We start from the raw sequence: 15225 nt of genomic DNA on the forward strand, positions 1-15225 counted from the left end.
ATTTATGGCGAAGGGCCAATCGTTGATAAAGTCATTGCATCACTGCAGCTGCCGTTAGAAGCTCCGATGCCTGTAGAAACAGACGGTGTTTGTAAACTCACACTCATGACTGTGTATGCACATTGGTTGGTCTAGCATGGTCTAGTTTTTGCTGACTTTATTTAGATATTTATTCTCATGTGCCCAAATGAGTTTATTTTTTACTACTTAAGAGAATAATGGTTTTTATCGAAAGAATATTATAATTTTATACTGTCACATACAACATGCTTTAAGCTTTATACATTGTACCCTCATCTATAGGACATGTTGTAACAATTATAAAAAAAAAAAAACAAGACCACATTATTGTCGCAGGTGTGCAACTTTACTGTAAAACAGAAAGGTCTTTGACACTGAAGTGAGTGTACGCAAATTGAGAAAAGCAAAGTTTAGAAAAGCTTCTTTTCTCTTATCACTACTTAATAAAATTATACTTAAAATATAAAATAAAATGCCTAAAATATAAAATTTGATTAAGCATGACAAGAAATTCAAGGTTTAACAATGTGAAAATTGTCAAGTTAGCAGGTAAAAACTAATATTTGCAAAATGAGTAAAACATTAAAGAAAGCAGCATGGTTCCCACTATTAAACAAAGCACAGTGCAGGTCACTTCTTGTTCCAGTGCTGTTCAACACAAACACAGTGTCACACCAGAGATCAGGCTGATCTGTCCTGTTTTTGACAGCAGTGACAATAAACGTCTCATATGGAGGAATCAGCACCTCTTTCTCCTCAGGATACTTTGAATATTTTGTCAGATTAGCACCTTCACAAGTGTAGATTTCAAAACAAGATACATTTCCAAAACCCTTTGCTACTGCTCGATCAAGAGAGGAGGATGAAAATGAACTCAAACGAACCTCTTTGCTCTGAACATCAAATTTAACATTTGTACCACGATAAGTTACATAGCATTTATTTTGTGTTTTCTTCAGAATCTGTATGATTCTGTTAACAGAAAGTGAAGTGAATACCATTTGAATGTCCCTTCTATGTATCTCTGTTTGTCAGTGCGAGTGGCACTAGTGAAATCACTGTATACTTTAGAGTCTTTGTTAGTGTAAACATGAATGGCTACTGAATGAATCTGTTGCAGGTTATCCTCTGCTTTCTTAGCACTCAGTTCACCTTCTTGCCAAGTCTTACTGTATTCAGCTGAAGCAGATCTTTCCTTCTCTAGATATTTTGTTGCCACCAGGTCTGCTGTTTTCTCTGTACAACCCTTATATTGATCGTCAACTGAATTCAGTGCCAAATCCAATGGAAATATCTGTCCTTCAACAGCAGCTCTGTGATCCTGCAGCAACAGGAATCATAATGATCAATCATCAGTATTCATGTCTGTAATATTCATACTAGAACACAAGCTTGTTTTGAATGATCAGCAGCATCTTGATTCAGTCAAATCCCTCAGATGATCTAGTAGATCTAGTGAACAGCAGATGCTGAAAGACAACAGAAAGACAATAGGGTTTAACAAATACAAAATCTATTACTCTAAATATAAAAATGAATTTTACTTTAACCCAAACTTACCTGATAATACTGCTGTCTCTTTGTCAGATAGTTCAGGAGCAACAGCGACATGAGAAGATCAGAAAAGTCAGTTGCTCACAGACAGACGACAACAACTCTTCAAACCAGGTTATCAGGAAGTTGGCTATTATATATTGCACATCATCCATATCTATGTGTTCTGGTGTGTGTGTGTGTCTATGTGTGAGATAAATGACACATCACAGTACATTGTTCATCCAGATGACTCTATTTAAAAAGTTGGACAACATTTGAACAGATACTTCAGTAAAGTAAACAAAATGGTCTTTGTTAGCATCATGCCCTACTTTAACAAACATTGTTAAAGCTATTTCTTAACAGTAGTTCTTTTGTGAGTTATATTTTAAAATGTATTTAATTTGTTAAGGAAGTGGAAATGAAAGTAAATCAACCAAATGTAAAAAGAGAAGTCAAAAATTGGCTCCATTAAATGAGAAAAGAAAAACTTTTTTAGAAGGATCAGAAATTAGACCCAGTGTAATGCAAATGAAATGCCTGGCTAATAGTCATTGATAGCAAAATTGAAATAACATTCATTTTCCTCTGAATGTCCTTGAGTTGAATTCGACCTGTGTCGTTTTTTGTATACATGTTAAAATCACTATAGATTTTAAAGGCTTCCATCGAAAATCCACCTCACTTCTTTAAAAAGCCCACGCCGTCCTTCATTCTTTGTGTCATATGGGAACGGCTGACTGTCACAAAAGATCTTTTTGACAGGTTTTATTTGGCAAACATCTCACCCAAATTTGGGTTGATGTGATGAAAGGTCAAGGACAAGTTTGAACAGGTGCGTTTTCAAAATTCTAAAACAGAAGTGTTATTTGAACTGTTATTACCCTTATATTTGTTCCAAGTTTCATAAAATGTAACTATTTATGACCCTGGACCACAAAACCAGCCTTAAGTAGCAAGAGTGTATTTGAAGAGCTTGGTTCCAAAGCGCTATAAATTCATTTGAATTAATTTAAAGGTGCAGTGTGTAATATTTAGAGAATTTATTGACAGAAATGCAATATAACATACAAAACTATGTTTTCAGAGGTGTGTAAAGACCTTACATAATAAGCCGTTATGATTTTATAACCTTAGAACGAGCAATTTATATCTACATACACCGCGGGTCCCCTTACATGGAAGTCACCATTTAGTGCCGCCATGTTTCTACAGTAGCACTAAACGGACAAACTTCTACAGAGCGCGTTTCGTTTCTGGTTGTCCCTGACTTTGGAAACGGGGAGAAAATGTGAGCACAGTCAGAATTTAACGCTATCTCTGTCAGTCAGGTTAAAACGGCTAGCTGCTTCACTACTCTTAATTTCTGCTCCTTTTTATTTGCAAGGTATTGTTTTCGTTATTATGTGCTGATTCAAATTACTGGGGCGCCGGAGACGGGGCAGGCGCAGGCGCATCATCAAACATATTTCAAAGCAAACCGGCACCACGGTCTTGACTGTATCATCACTGTCTTTATTGGGGCTTTATTTAGTGAATATTTACATTTATTCACATATGACTAGACGTGGTAGACTATCATAGTTTTGGCTAATGCATGACGCAACTGTACAAATAACTGTATAAATGTAAAATTACACACTGCACCTTTAAGTAAAAATATGTTTTCTTTACCAAGAAAGCGGCTAGCTAGATGAAATTCACTATTTCTGTTTCAAACTTTCACATAGCATCTTTAGGTTATAATAACATTAAAAATTTAAATCCAGATTTTAATTTTCAGAGATTTATTATAAAAATAGGTTATTTTTTCCCCCCAAAATACAATAAATGCATCAGGGCTCTACACTTACGTTTCTTTTTAGGAGCACTTGCGCTTCTAACTTGAAAAAATTTAGGAGCACAGTCAGAATTTTAGTAGCACCTTCTAATCAATAATCAAAAAATCTGATTATAAAATAAATTATATGATTATAAAATTTGCCTTCCCATTACAAGGTGATATTTGACTCTTTAAAGTGAATTAGAGGGGAATTTTGTTTTTACTTTTGTAATGGCATTTTTAACTTTATTAAAAGTATGTCATCTTTTGTGTCATTTTTTAAAAAAATATATATTTTATAAGCTTTTTAAATTTCTAATTAAAACAGGAGAATAAGAATAAGTTATTTGAAGGATTTGTGTGCAATCAAATTCATAAATTCATGTTGAGATTAATGTTTTAAGTAAAAATTTTGAATATAGAAATATTAAATGATTTAAATAAATTGAAAAGAAGATACTTAAAAAATTAAACTAAAACTGCCAGTAGGTGGCGGTTTCAATTACTGAATCATGTCATTCATTTGATTCCTTCGAACGGCTGATTCATTCAGGAATAAAGCAAGTGACTGTCTTTATGAATGGGTAACTGATTCATTGATTCACTAGATCCGTTTAAAAACGCACATTCATTCGGTAAAACACAGCTGTGTTTGAATAGAGATGTTGTGACTTTGTTTCGACAAAGCAAAATCAGGCAATAGTGTTATAGTCAGACAATGTTAGTCACTTCATATTAACTTCTTGTTTATTTAACTGTTGTATTAAATCAGTATCTCATTGACAAACTCCCTTAAAAATCATTTAAAGGTGTCACGAATCTTAGTTCATCCGATCTCACAAAGTTCCATTATAATGAACAAAGCTCTCTACACTGCACAGTGAACTCAGTTTAGTAAAACAATTGCGTTTATCGCATTTTGGAACCAAACTCATTTGTAGCAATAGCCAACAATACATTGCATGCGCCAATTTTTTTTCTTTTATGCCAAAAACCATTAGGATATTAAGTAAAGATCCTGTTCCATGATGATGTTTTCACTCAAAAAAATGGTTTTGTGCCACTGTTCATTTTACCCAGGTATTTATTGTTAAAACAACATAAGTATATTTCTTTTTCCACCAAAACACTAGTGTATTGTGCTCTATTAATTTAAACTGTTTAAGTTTCCATTTTACTTGATTATCAATCGTTAAACTAACGTAAACAGTTTAATTTCGCCGTTCAAAAAACCGGATATGACGTTTCCAACGCATTTTACGAAGACGGCGCGAAGGAGGTGTATCATGGCGTCGGAGCTAGAAGTACCAGTCAGGTAAGAAAATCTAAAGACTTCTTTGTGTTAAGTCAAAAACTTTAATTTCTGTAAGTGTTTTAGTATGCTTTTAGTGTTGTTTTGCAGACGAGTGTAACTGGTATATTGCGCCGTTAATAGATGATTTCGTGCGGTTGGGATGTGAACGCGCATATGGACTGTAGTGTATTTGTACGTGTGTTTGTGGAACAGAGGATGCGGCGAATTATTAAAATTCAAAGTGCTTTTCCGTCTTATTAATGATATATAGGCAGTTAAATAAAACCTTCCTGTGCTCTTTCTAGGCTACTCAAGTCCCAGTAAAATTAGCGTTAGCTAAAGCACGAAAGCAAGTACAAATAATGCCACATTCGACTGCTGCATACTTTTAACATTTTATCTGCTATTCGTTTTTATAACAGCATGCATTTGATCACGGGTTTCTTCATCGCTGCCTAATTTTGGCGAAATGAAGGAATGTCACAACTTTACTGACGGAGAAAAAAAGTTTTGGCTAAGGTAAGTGAACCGCTGTATTGCCTTTTCATCCTTTATAAACAAAAGTAATAAGGGTATTTTGCATTTTCTGTTTTAGAGGAATGCACGCAGTTGTAAATGTGAACTGGTGGATGGTTAAGAAGCTGATGTGTCTTCTAGAAATCTAAACAAGTAAGACACTAAGATATATTGATATGTTATGTGTTAATAAATTTATGTATGCATGTATTTGTGTGTGTGTGTGTGTATGAAGAGTTCATGTGTATATTTGTATATATTAAGAGTTAATTTGCAAGAACAGATAATTTTTTTTTTTTTAAATAATTATTCTGCATTCCAAGTAATATCAATCAAACTGTGGTTGGTTTATTTTGAATGAATATTAATAGCTCAAAAATACAGCTAACACAATAAAACACAAAAAAACAAACAAACAAACAAAAAAAACAACAACACACACACACACAATAAAAACATGTTTTATGAATATTAATAAAAACGGATTTATTTGTTTTTGCAAATGAACTCTTCATATGTATATGTATATGTTTGTGTGTGTGTGTGTGTATTTAATGGATACTTTTGACTCATTCCTTTTCTTAAAAATGGTTTGAAGGCAGAAATGTGATGTTTATCATTTTATAAACTTAATGTTTTTGTGAAAAGCTGTGCCTGAACTATAAATCATGCTTTTTACAGTCATTTTATGACTTTAAATATGCTCCAGATCATGTACACCCTTTTGGAATAATATACATGACAGTAATCACACAAATGTTTTGATCACTGAATTTGTCTTTGCTGTTAAACTATATATGGGTGCTCTTGTAACAAATTGTACTTCATGTGTTTACAGATTTGTGCAGAATATGAGACAGGCAGAATAACCATAGGTCCATTAGTGTCAACTGTCTTTGCCAATGGGTGGATCCACACTGCAAAACTTATGAAGATGATTGCAAACCGAAGAAGAGTCCTTGGACAAAGCTTTAAACCCTCTTGGTCCCCACTACACAGGTAAGAACAGCTACACTCAACAAATACTTTTTTTAAACATGTTAAAGGGGTCATCAGATGCTGTTGATATGATTCTTTAGAGTCTTAATGAGAAGTCCATAGCATACTTTTGTTAAAATTTCTCAGTGGTAGTGTAAAAAACACCCATTTTACCATATCAAAATCAGCCCTTTTCAGAGTGAGCCATTCTGTTGCATGTTCCTTTAAATACAGTAATGGTGGTCAGACTGTTCTCAGCTCTCACTCGGCTCATTTAGGGCAGGTCTAAGATAAGACGGTAAGAATGTAAATCAACTATTGTGGGAGCAGCCTTGATCGGTGTGACGTCACACCAACTAGAAGCTGAGAATGACCTGATTTGAAAAAGGGCATATTACTTATAATGATTAAAAAATACCACTGGGTGGATTTTTATCATCATAGGGTGGTTGTGTACACATACTGCCAACATGCATATATGTTCAAACAACATGTAAAAGTGAGTTTTGGATCAGATGACCCCTTTAAAACATTGTCTCACCAGCCACTGAGTTTTAGGGTTATGGTCATAGGCATTAACAGATATAATAAGAATTGGGTTATTAATATAGTAAATATAAAAATATGGTATTACTGTAAACTGACAGATATTGCGAATACATTAGCTTCCCAAAAACAATACATTCTAAAGCAAGGCAGGCGTGTCAAACCTGCTCTTGGAGAGCCAGTGTTCTGGAGTTTAGCTCCAACACCCCTGCCTGGAACTTTTAGTAAACTTTGATTAGCAAACCTGTAAGACCTTCGTTCATCTTCAAAATACAAATTAAGATATTTTTGATAATATCAGAGAGCTTTCTGACCCTACATAGACATCAGCACAACTGAAATATTCCCAAGCCCCGAAATGTAGTAAGGACTTTGATATAATAGTCCATGTGACATCAGTGGTTCAACCATAATTTTACAAAGCTACAAGAATACTTTTTATGGGTAAAGAAAACAAAAATAACTACTTTATTCAACAATTCTTCTCCTCCAAATCACGTATTTTGCCGGCCCAGCGCATGCATGTTCTACGTCAGCAGAATCACACGCATGTGTTATGCAAAGAGGTACTCTCAATAATGGCAGAAGACGCAGTTTGGAGAAGAATTGTTGAATAGTCAATATTTTTGTTTTCTTTGCACACAAAAAGTATTCTCACTGCTTTGTAAAATTATGGTTGAACCACTGATTTTTACACTGTTTTACTGGTGTCCTTACTACGTTTCTGGGTCTGGGAGCATTTCAGTTGCATTACTGTCTATGCTGGGTCAGAAAGCTCTCAGATTTCATCAAAAATATCTTTATTTGTGTTCTGAAGATGAATGAAGGTCTTGTGGGTTTGGAACGACATGAGGGTGAGTAATTAATGACAGAATTTTCATTTTTGGGTGAACTATCCCTTTAGTTGGGAATATTGCTAAAGTCTGCAGGACAGTGACTTTCTGTGCTGATCTGGTCCAGTACTGTTATAGTTTCATTTTCCACTGTAATGTTAGTTAGAGTTACATCTGAACTGCTTGCCTGTATTTCCCGTAAGGAAATGATCAGACAGAATAATAATGACATTTTTTAAATGTTTTTTTTTTTTTAGAAAAATGTAAAGGCTAAATCTCATGAATTTTGTTGTTGTCTGCATCTTTAGACTAATGACGTTGAAGTACCCAAATGAAGACACTAGCAGTGTTATTATGGAGTATATGGTAAGTTGTTTTATTTATTAATTAATTTATTTATTGGTATTTTCAAGGATGATAAATGCTAAGGTAAATTTAATACGCAATAATTTGAGTACTCCATTCTTTTAAATATCCTCTCTAGGATACAGACGTTGGCAACACTCAGGAGGTGATCCAGAGGAATCATGGGAATCTATGTCATACGATTTGAAGGTGCAGACATTGAAGACAGCACAGCAGATGCTGGAGTGTTGGAAGATAAAGTTCTTCAGGACCTTAGCAGTAAACCCTATGAAAAAACATGTTGCTGAGACTGATATATGGACTAAACCTGAACTCCTAAAATCAGGTACACATTTGGAGTACTGCAGAATTTATTTCTGGAGCCAGTTCCTGTTCCTGGATTAAGGTTTGATTGGTTACCTTTGTATGCCAATTAGAAAATGACAGTAGTTTAATATTTCTGTAATTTTGTAATGTGGTTGTAACTGTAATTGTTGCTCTTGTTTAACAAATACACTTGATAATTTGTGACATCTTGTCTTTTGTGATTCATTGCAAAATAATTACACAAAAAATGCTTTGTTGAAGGGAGTAACTTTAACTTGAAATCATTTAGTTAAAGTAACTAGAACCAATTGGATGGAACCACTGTCCATAATTTAAATGAGTTGTCTGAAACAAACTTCCTTATGTTGATAAAGTGAAACATATTTGGCCAGTTTTTAATAAACCAAAACATGTTCATTAAACTTAACTGGTTTAAGTTACAGGGAAGTGAATAAATTGAGTCGGTTGGACATTACTATTTCACATAAATTCTTCCTCATTCAGCTGTGTTGTCACAACACAGAGTTTGCATAGATTCAAAAAATTCCATTCATGTTCATCAAAAACAATTTGGTTGTGTGGAACCACTGTCTATAATTGAATTAAGTAGGTTTAAAGAATCATTTTTTTGAGTGTGCTATACTATACTTACTATAAGTAAAGTGAAGAAAAAGATAGATACAACAGATGCCAATGCAAGTTTGGTGCGTGGCCTCCAAAAACTTACCAGTGTCAAAGAAGAGATTTGCTTCAATGCAGCATTTGCGGTAACACTTTACAATACGGGTGCAAAAATATGCATTAATTCATGCTTAACTAATTAAAAAGTTAATATGTAACTCATGAAGAACTTAACCATTTATTAATAATTACTGAATTAACAACAAATAAACATATAATTCATAGATTACGTAATCAATAAAATGTTATTAGATAAATGTCATAATATATTATTCTATAATAAACATATTATATTATCTAATAGTGTAAATTCATGTGTTAATTACCATAATGGGTTGAAACTATGCAATTCAACTTCTAGTTGCATGCCTTGATTAATCATCAGCTAATGATTTGCAAAGATATCATTATGTTATGACTTTACTTGTTGAGGCACATGACTTGCTAATTCTAAACCCATAACCACAATAACATATTACTTAACAATTACTTAATAATTATGTGACCCAACAAGTGAAGTCATAACATAATGATACATTTGCAAATCATTAGGTAATAATTCATTAAAGCAGACAACTGGAAGCTGCAGTACATAGTTTTGACCATTGTGGTTATTAATGAATTTACATTAATAGTTAATATAATATGTTATTAGGAAACTAATACATTATGACACATTTAACTAATAAAAATGTATTTATTACTTAATCTATGAATCAGAATGTTCATTAGTTGCAGATGTAATAATCAAAAATAAATGGTTTAGTTCTTCATGAATTATGCATTAACTCATGATTATCTGTGCATTAGTTAAGCATAAATTAATGCATATTTGTGCACCCATATTGTAAAGTGTTACCGCATTTGCTCACATTACAGAAAGAAACTGAGCATATATTTATATAATACCTTACTTTTATGCTTTGTTTGTGGATAAGGAATTTTATGCATCCTCTGCAGTCAAGCAGGTTCAGTGTCTCCCATAAGACAATCTCCTGCACTTCTGTTGCTTTCCACTTTTTCTATTAGCAATCTCCACATCTTCCTTCAGTGACCATGAACCAGACACATGTTGTAGATCTATCAGTTTGTCTGAAGAGAAGAATTGGCATTGAAATTGATGAATGTACCTTTATCACAGAAAAAGTCATGTAGATGTTCTCGTCAGCCTTGTTTAACATAATCCTGAAATTCTAGGTCTTTATATTCAGTCCATTTTCCATAAACAATAGCTGAGATGATGTTGGAGCCAGCATAATTGATCAGCTGGGTCATATCAAATAGATTTCCTAGACATATGAAAACACCTTTAGGTCAAAAGAAAAAAAAAAAAAATATATATATATATATATATATATGTTTAAAAATGTTCACATTCAATTTCCACCAGTCTAGTTGTCTTCTACGATGTGTGGATGGAAAGGTGTTGTCATCCATATACCTGCAATTTGTTTTTTCATGTGCACAATGAGTTATTTCTGACACCATGTTTCAGTATATAGTTTCTGTATTATAAAATCACGTCACATGGACATGTTACAACATGCCTGTCGCTTTACAGTGTGCTGTTTAGAGAACATGCTGTACCATTTCACTAAAAATATACAAAGAGTTCATGAAACAAGACCACATATTTGTACCAGATGAGAAAAAAAAACAAACAAATAAAAGTAAAATAAAAAAAGGACGTTCAGCAGGTAAACACTTTGCAAACTAATATTTGCAAAATGAGTAAAATATTACAAAAAGCAGCATGATTCCCACTGTTAAACAATGCACAACTCAGATCACTTTTTCCAGTGCTGTTTAGCATAAACACAGTTTCACACCAGAGATCAGGCTGATCTGTCCTGTTTTTGACATCAGTGACAATAAACGTCTCATATGGAGGAATCAGTACCTCTTTCTCCTCAGGATACTTTGAATATTTTGTCAGATCAGCACCTTCACAAGTGTAGATTTCAAAACAAGATACATTTCCAAATCCCTGTATTACTTTACGATCAAGAGAGGAGGATGAGAACGAGCTCAATCGAACCTCTATGCTCTGAACATCAAATTTAACATTTGTACCACGATAAGTTACATAGCATCTATTTTGTGTTTTCTTCAGAGTCTGTATCGCTTCTGTTAACAGAAAGTGAAGTGAATACCATTTGAATGCACCTTCTTCGTATTTCTGTTTGTCAGTGCGAGTGGCGCTAGTGAAATTACTGTATACTGTAGAGTCTTTGTTAGTGTACACGTAAATAGCGATTGAATGATTCTGTGTCAAGCTGCCTTCTGCTTTCTTGGCATTCTCTTCACCTTCTTGCCAAGCTTTATTAAATTCAGCTGAGGCAGATCTTTCCTGCTCTAGATAGTAGTTCTCCACCTTGTCTTCCATTTCATTTTCACAGCCCTTATATTGGTCATCAACAGAATTTGGTGCCATATCTAATGGAAATGTGTTTTCAACAGCAGCAGCAGCTCTGTGATCCTGCAGCAACAGAAATCATGATCATTCATCAGTATTCATGTTTGTAATATTCATACAAGAACACAAGCCTACCTGTCCTAGAGCAGCTAAAATGAGAAGTGCTTCAATGATAAGCAGCATTTTCATTCAGTCAAATCCTTCTGATGATTTAGTAAATCTACAGTGAAGTGCAGATGCTGAAAGTCAAGCAGAAACAACAGGGTTTAACAAATACAAAAGATAACTGCAATAAGAAAATATACATACCAACATGTCAGTTTTAAATTCATATTCATTCTAGTAGCAGAACTATTTTAAAAATCTCTTACATAGTGTTTTGTTGACTTTCTTTTACCTTAACGGCAAACTTACGTGAGAATACTGTTGTCTCCTCTTGTTCTGTTTTCTTTTCGTTGTTTTTCCAAGCGCTCAGCAGCAATAATGAGAGAAGAACTTAAGAAAAGTCAGTCACTCACAGCCAGATGCCAATTCAAACTAAGTGAAGAGGAAAGCGGCTTTTGTATATCGCAAACGTCATCTTGATGCATGGTGCATTTAAAAGGTTTTGCTTATCTGACCTTGGCCCAACTCCAAGAAGCCTCTCAAGTTCAGAAAACTCCTGGAGATTTAGCAAGAAAGCAATCCTCTCTGAAATTGTTCGGGAATGTGATATAAAGATTCTAAGATACGTAATCTTTTGCATGATTTCAAAAGATAGAGTTCCAAAAACTTAAGTGATACGACAGAACTAAAACACACCACTTTGTTTAGAACATCATCACATTCAGATTTACTGCCACAAAAAGTGAAATTGCATTTGAAGAGTTCATTTGCAAAAACAGATAACTCGAATGTTCTCCCCCTTTGCGTGAAACGCTATGGGGAAAACTCCTGTTTTACTTTGTACTGAGGCCTGATTTGTTCACGTTTGTGTTGCTGCAAAACCAAAGGCACTTTAGCCCGCCAGAAAGGGCGGAGCATGTCACAAAGACTAGGCTTGCAGAGTGGATAGTTCTTCATCTGCACATTGCGCAGCGTGATTGGATGTGTTTCCTATACTGTTTCTCGCAACAGGAGAGACCGTTCGAAAGGGAACGCTCCGGTTACTATCATAAGCTTAGTTTCCTGAGATAAGGGAACAAGCGTTGCGTCACTTGCCGTGCTATAAGCTGCATTTGAATCAATGACTGTCACTTTAGTCGAATGATCTGATGAATGGCACTACAAACCAACTTATATAGTGGTCGCCTCTGCCCTTTCTGGTGAGCTAAAGCACCAGTGGTTTGTGCAGCTACACAAACATGAACAAATCAGGCTTCAGTACGGAGTAAAACAGGAGTTTTCCCCATAGCATTTCACGCAACGCTCGTTCCCTTATCTCAGGGAACCGAGGTTACGATAGTAACCGGAGCGTTTTTTTTATTGTGTTATGTTTTATTGGGTTAGTTAACTGTATTTTGAGTTATTATTTAATCAAAACAACCCAACTGCAGTTTGATTGATATTACTTTGAATGCTGAAAAATAAACATGATTTTTTTTTTTTAAGTTTTAAAAATAGAATTATCCATTATTGCAAATGAACTTTTCATTTGGTTTTTGTTTTCTTCTCACTTCTATTAACAAAAAAAGTTATGTGAATTCCATACAAGCCATTTTTGTGTGTTTGTTGAACTCTCCATAGACTTGTACACGTATATAGTGACTTAATGATTCATTGTCAAATTTCTAGCACATTTTTGGCATTATTCTTTTTTATTTCATTCTTTAGATATTCTTCATTTTCACCAGGTGTACTTTGTATAATCGTCATTTACTGGTCATCAAGAAAAGGCCAAAAAAGTCTGTTATTCCAATAATATTCCAATAAAAAGCATTTGTACATTGCAAATTGTTTGTGTGTGTGTGTTTCTGATATAATAGACAATGACCAAATTTCAAAGTAAAATTTATAAGGAATATATCAATAATAATAAAAAAAAAATTAAAAAAAAAAAAAAAATCAGGACTATGTTATTAAAAAGTTAAAATACAATTACCAGCAGGTGGTGCTGTAACTACTTACTAAGTACTAACCACTTACTAAGTTAGATAGGCTTACAGAACTAAAAAGACTGTTCCTATTGTACAGGTTGCACAAAATCAATTTACCTTCAATAATCCACATCATTAAACATTCTAAATCTGCAGATATAAAATGATGTCAGCTGTTATTGCCAATATAAAGAAACATGGTATAAATTAATAATTCATTATATCAAACCAGCCTCTATCATTGCACATTTAAGGCTAACAGAGCTACACAGAACAAAATAAGTTTTCACATATGTGATCCTGGACCACAAAACCAGTCATAAGGATACTTTAAGGATATTTTTTAAAACTGAGATTTATACATCTAAAAGCCAAATAAATAAGCTTTCCATTGATGTATGTTAGAATAGGACAATATTTGGCCGAGAAACAACTATTTAAAAATCTTAAATCGAGGGTGCAAAAAAATAAATAAATAAATAATAAAAAAAAATAAATAAATAAAAAAAAATAAATAAAAATAAAAAAAATAAATCGCCTTTAAAGTGTCCAAATGAAGTTCTTCTCAATGCACATTACCAAACAAAAATGAAGTTTTGATATATTTACAGCAGGAAATTTATAAATAAAATATTAAAATATCTTCAAGGATCATAATCTTTACTTACTATCCTAATGATTTTTGGCATAAAAGAAAAAATGGATCATTTTGACCCATACAATGTATTGTTGGCTATTGCTACAAATGTACCTGTGCTACTTCAGACTGGTTTTGTGGTCCAGGGTCACATATTAACATAATATAGGTAAACATTTAATGTAAATAAACATCTGCTTATATTATGTTAATATGATTAACATAATATAATGTCTTTTAACAATTTCATTGTGATTTCTATTGACTTCATTAGCTAAAACTGAAGAAAATTTTGAACTGTTGGTAGTGCTATAGGTTTTGAGAAACCAACTCCAAATTTGGACCAATGATTTTTCAAAAACCTTCCCAATAACTGTGCCAAATTTAATAACACTTTACCATACCAAAGGTATGAGAAGAATATTAAGAAAACTTACAGATACAGATCCCAATGCAACCTTGGTGCTTGGCCTCCAATTGTGCACTGTAAAAAGGCAAAATGTTTGTTTAAATGCAGCATTTGCTTACAATGCCATCTAACAATGAATCATAAATTTGTTTAATAGGTGGAGACACACACCAGCTTTAATATGCATCTGAATCTATTTATCTGGTGTGACAAAATGCCATTACAAAGTATGAATGTACCTGCATCACAACCCACCTTGTTTACCATAATCCTGAAACTTTGTTTACCATAATCCTGATACTACAGTTTTCCATAAACAACAGCAGAGATGTTGGACACAGTGCCATTGACCAGTTTGCGTAATCACTATAAATGGACTACACCAACTCCTAATTTAGGCAAGAGGAGTCACACTTAACCACAATATAATTGTGTTTTAATAAAACCCATAAAAATAGGTAATTGCTCTTCTCTGATGCAAGCAGGGTCATGCACGTACACAGCCTAAAATGAGTGTGACGCTCTTAGGAAACAATTATTCACATTACTATGCCAATACACAGCCAGTGCCACCGCACATGAATCACCAGCACATGAGGTGTCAGGGTGTTACTGCAGGCCTGGCCCTGTTGACAAAGGAGCGCAACACCACACAAATTATAGTAAGCAAAGATTAATCAATTTACTTACATAAGAAACAGTGGCTGGTCCCAGCCACACAACCCACAAAATAATACAGTAAATCACTGTGGTAAAATTGGTTTTATATTTACATATTCAGAGTTCTGC

The 15225-nt window shown here is 33.8% G+C and overlaps 1 protein-coding gene, 1 long non-coding RNA gene and 1 pseudogene across 5 annotated transcripts; 1 reads left to right on the plus strand and 2 right to left on the minus strand.

The window, feature by feature from the left end:
- Positions 1-563: 563 nt before the first annotated feature.
- On the minus strand, positions 564-1357 carry LOC127158570 (ecto-ADP-ribosyltransferase 5-like; annotated as a pseudogene).
- A 3167-nt stretch (positions 1358-4524) lies between these two features.
- Positions 4525-8422, plus strand: LOC127158569 (uncharacterized). The gene is made up of 6 exons (XR_007826183.1): positions 4525-4694; positions 5096-5192; positions 5269-5342; positions 6028-6188; positions 7855-7912; positions 8031-8422. It is a non-coding gene; the product is annotated as an uncharacterized LOC127158569 (long non-coding RNA).
- A 1988-nt stretch (positions 8423-10410) lies between these two features.
- LOC127158568 (ecto-ADP-ribosyltransferase 5-like) lies at positions 10411-14515 on the minus strand. Of its 4 annotated transcripts, XM_051101652.1 has the most exons (5): positions 14465-14499; positions 13508-13540; positions 11730-11976; positions 11451-11554; positions 10411-11378 (listed from the first exon to the last, which is right to left on the minus strand). In XM_051101652.1, the coding sequence occupies exons 4-5, from the start codon at positions 11502-11504 to the stop codon at positions 10590-10592; spliced, it is 843 nt and encodes a 280-aa protein (XP_050957609.1). In that variant the 5' UTR covers positions 11505-11554; positions 11730-11976; positions 13508-13540; positions 14465-14499; the 3' UTR covers positions 10411-10589. The 4 variants fall into 4 exon arrangements, with proteins under 4 accessions (XP_050957609.1, XP_050957610.1, XP_050957608.1 ...); XM_051101653.1 differs by lacking the exon at positions 13508-13540 and having other exon boundaries at positions 11730-11852; positions 14465-14515; XM_051101651.1 differs by lacking the exon at positions 13508-13540 and having other exon boundaries at positions 14465-14515.
- Positions 14516-15225: the final 710 nt, after the last annotated feature.

This window comes from Labeo rohita, unplaced genomic scaffold, assembly GCF_022985175.1.
Source record: "Labeo rohita strain BAU-BD-2019 unplaced genomic scaffold, IGBB_LRoh.1.0 scaffold_1570, whole genome shotgun sequence".
NCBI lineage: Eukaryota > Metazoa > Chordata > Actinopteri > Cypriniformes > Cyprinidae > Labeo > Labeo rohita.